This window comes from Sinocyclocheilus grahami, unplaced genomic scaffold (genome assembly GCF_001515645.1).
Source record: "Sinocyclocheilus grahami isolate Dianchi unplaced genomic scaffold, SAMN03320097.WGS_v1.1 scaffold2881.1, whole genome shotgun sequence".
Taxonomy (NCBI): domain Eukaryota; kingdom Metazoa; phylum Chordata; class Actinopteri; order Cypriniformes; family Cyprinidae; genus Sinocyclocheilus; species Sinocyclocheilus grahami.
Window position 1 is genome coordinate 20936 of NW_015508056.1, and position 2098 is coordinate 23033.

Genomic DNA, 2098 nt, shown 5'->3' on the forward strand with positions numbered 1-2098 from the left:
GTGTGTGTGTGTCTCTGTGTGTGTCTGTGTGTGTGTGTCTGTGTGTGTGTCTCTGTGTGTGTCTCTGTGTCTGTGTGTGTGTGTCTCAGACGGGTTATTACGGCATCAGCAGCGGCAATGGCTGCAGACTGTGTGAATGTAACCAATCAGGTGCTCTGTCTGCGTCATGTGATGAGGAGGGGCGGTGCCAGTGCATCACCGGGGTGACGGGTGATAAATGTGATCGCTGTGAGCGTGGATACTACAGCTTCACCGAGAGTGGATGCACACGTAAGAACAGCAGACACATGCTAATGTTTATGACATGCACTGATGCACAATGAGAGCTGACTAGTTTAGGCTAGTGATGGAAGAAACTAACTTTTTCGAAGCGCTGAAAACACCACACGCTGGTGGCTCCTGCTCGTCAAAAGTGTGTAAATGCAACAAAAACTCAGACCAAAACATGCATAAAAACAGCTTTTAAAAACTCATTGCAAATGTTTTATTGAAAGTATAATACATTAAATGTAATAAAAATAGTAAATTACCATTAAATATGAAGTGTCTGTATAATATGTTTTTTTTTTACATTTTATATTAATTTGCAGGGCTTACTTTGTTTGTTTTATGGAGAGCTTGTATATAGAGGTCAGAAAGAGACTATTAACTACGTGTCCCTGCAGCACAAAAGCAGTCTTAAAAGGGTCATATGACACGATTTCAAGTTGTTCTTTCTCTTTGGAGTGTTACAAGCTGATTGTGCATAGATAAGATCCCTGAAGTCTCAAAACCAAAGAGATATTCTTTATCAAAGTTAAGACTCTGCCACGCCCCCCTAAAACGGCTCGTTCTAACACGCCCCACATATCTACCTCACTATGTGGAAATATTAGCATAATGCGCCCAAATGTGCACGCAAAGAAAGAAGGCGTGGTTTCAGTAACTGCAGTTAGTGTTGAAGCAGCATGTCAGGGAGACGCTGTGTGTTTCAGTGCGAAAGCAAAAGCACTTTATTTGGCCTTCCGAAAGTAGATGCATTTAGGAATCTTTAAGATCACTTACAACAGAACAGCAATGCATTTTATGGACGAGCTATTCAGACCCTTATGACTGGTTTTGTGGTCCAGGGTCACAAATGTCTACAAATTGATGAAACTGATCTGAGATCAGGTAAAAACCATAGACGCTGGTTCAATGGTTCGCCACTCAATGAACTCGCATGATTCATGATGCAAACCATTGACATTTCGAAACAGTTATGACGTAATGAATCCTCGTTTGCTGAAATCACGTGACTTTGGCAGTTTGATACGTGCTCAGAATCACTGTTTCGAAACTAATGATTCACAAAAGCTTCGAAGCTTCACGAAGCAGTGATTCGAAAGCGGCCATCACTAGTTTATGCTGGTTAGTGTGTGTTGGCTCATGTAATCTGGCTTGTCTCCTCTAGCATGTGACTGCGCACACACACACGGGAACTGTAACGCAGACACGGGCGAGTGTATCTGTCCTCCGCACACACTCGGCCTGAAGTGTGAGGAGTGTGAGGAAGGTCACTGGGGTCACAACGACGTGTCCGGCTGCAAGGTACGACACGTGACATTATAATACCGTGGTATTCCCTGGAGTACCATCTAAATACCATAGTGAGGAATCTGTAAATATTAACAAATATGAATAAATAATTACTTTATAATAAATAATTGTAATAATTAGTATTGTTAATTAGGGCTGGGCAATATAGCTAAAACATTTATCAACGATATAATGTTTCATATTGTTTGGTATCGATAATTATTGACATTTTTTTATAACCTTTTTTAAAACAAAGAGCAATATAATAGTTTTTTTTACATTTAACAGACCGTAACGTGTGTGTGTGTGTGTCTGTCTCTGTGTGTGTGTCTGTCTCTGTGTGTGTGTGTGTCTCTCTGTGTGTGTGTCTGTGTGTGTGTGTGTGTGTGTCTCTCTCTGTGTGTGTGTGTGTCTCTGTGTGTGTGTGTGTGTGTATGTCTCTCTGTGTGTGTGTATGTCTCTCTGTGTGTGTGTGTCTGTCTCTCTGTGTGTGTGCGTGTGTGTCTGTCTCTCTCTGTGTGTGTGTGTGTGTGTGTCTCTG

At 41.7% G+C, this 2098-nt stretch overlaps 1 protein-coding gene across 1 annotated transcript in view; it reads left to right on the plus strand.

Moving 5' to 3' along the window:
• The window catches only part of LOC107575773 (laminin subunit alpha-1-like), a 31778-nt gene that overhangs the window by 20228 nt on the left and 9452 nt on the right, over positions 1-2098 (plus strand). Inside the window, exons 15-16 of the mRNA XM_016262105.1 lie at positions 90-270; positions 1433-1569. Of these exons, the coding sequence (XP_016117591.1) occupies positions 90-270; positions 1433-1569 (318 nt within the window). The remainder of the gene's footprint in view (positions 1-89; positions 271-1432; positions 1570-2098) is intronic.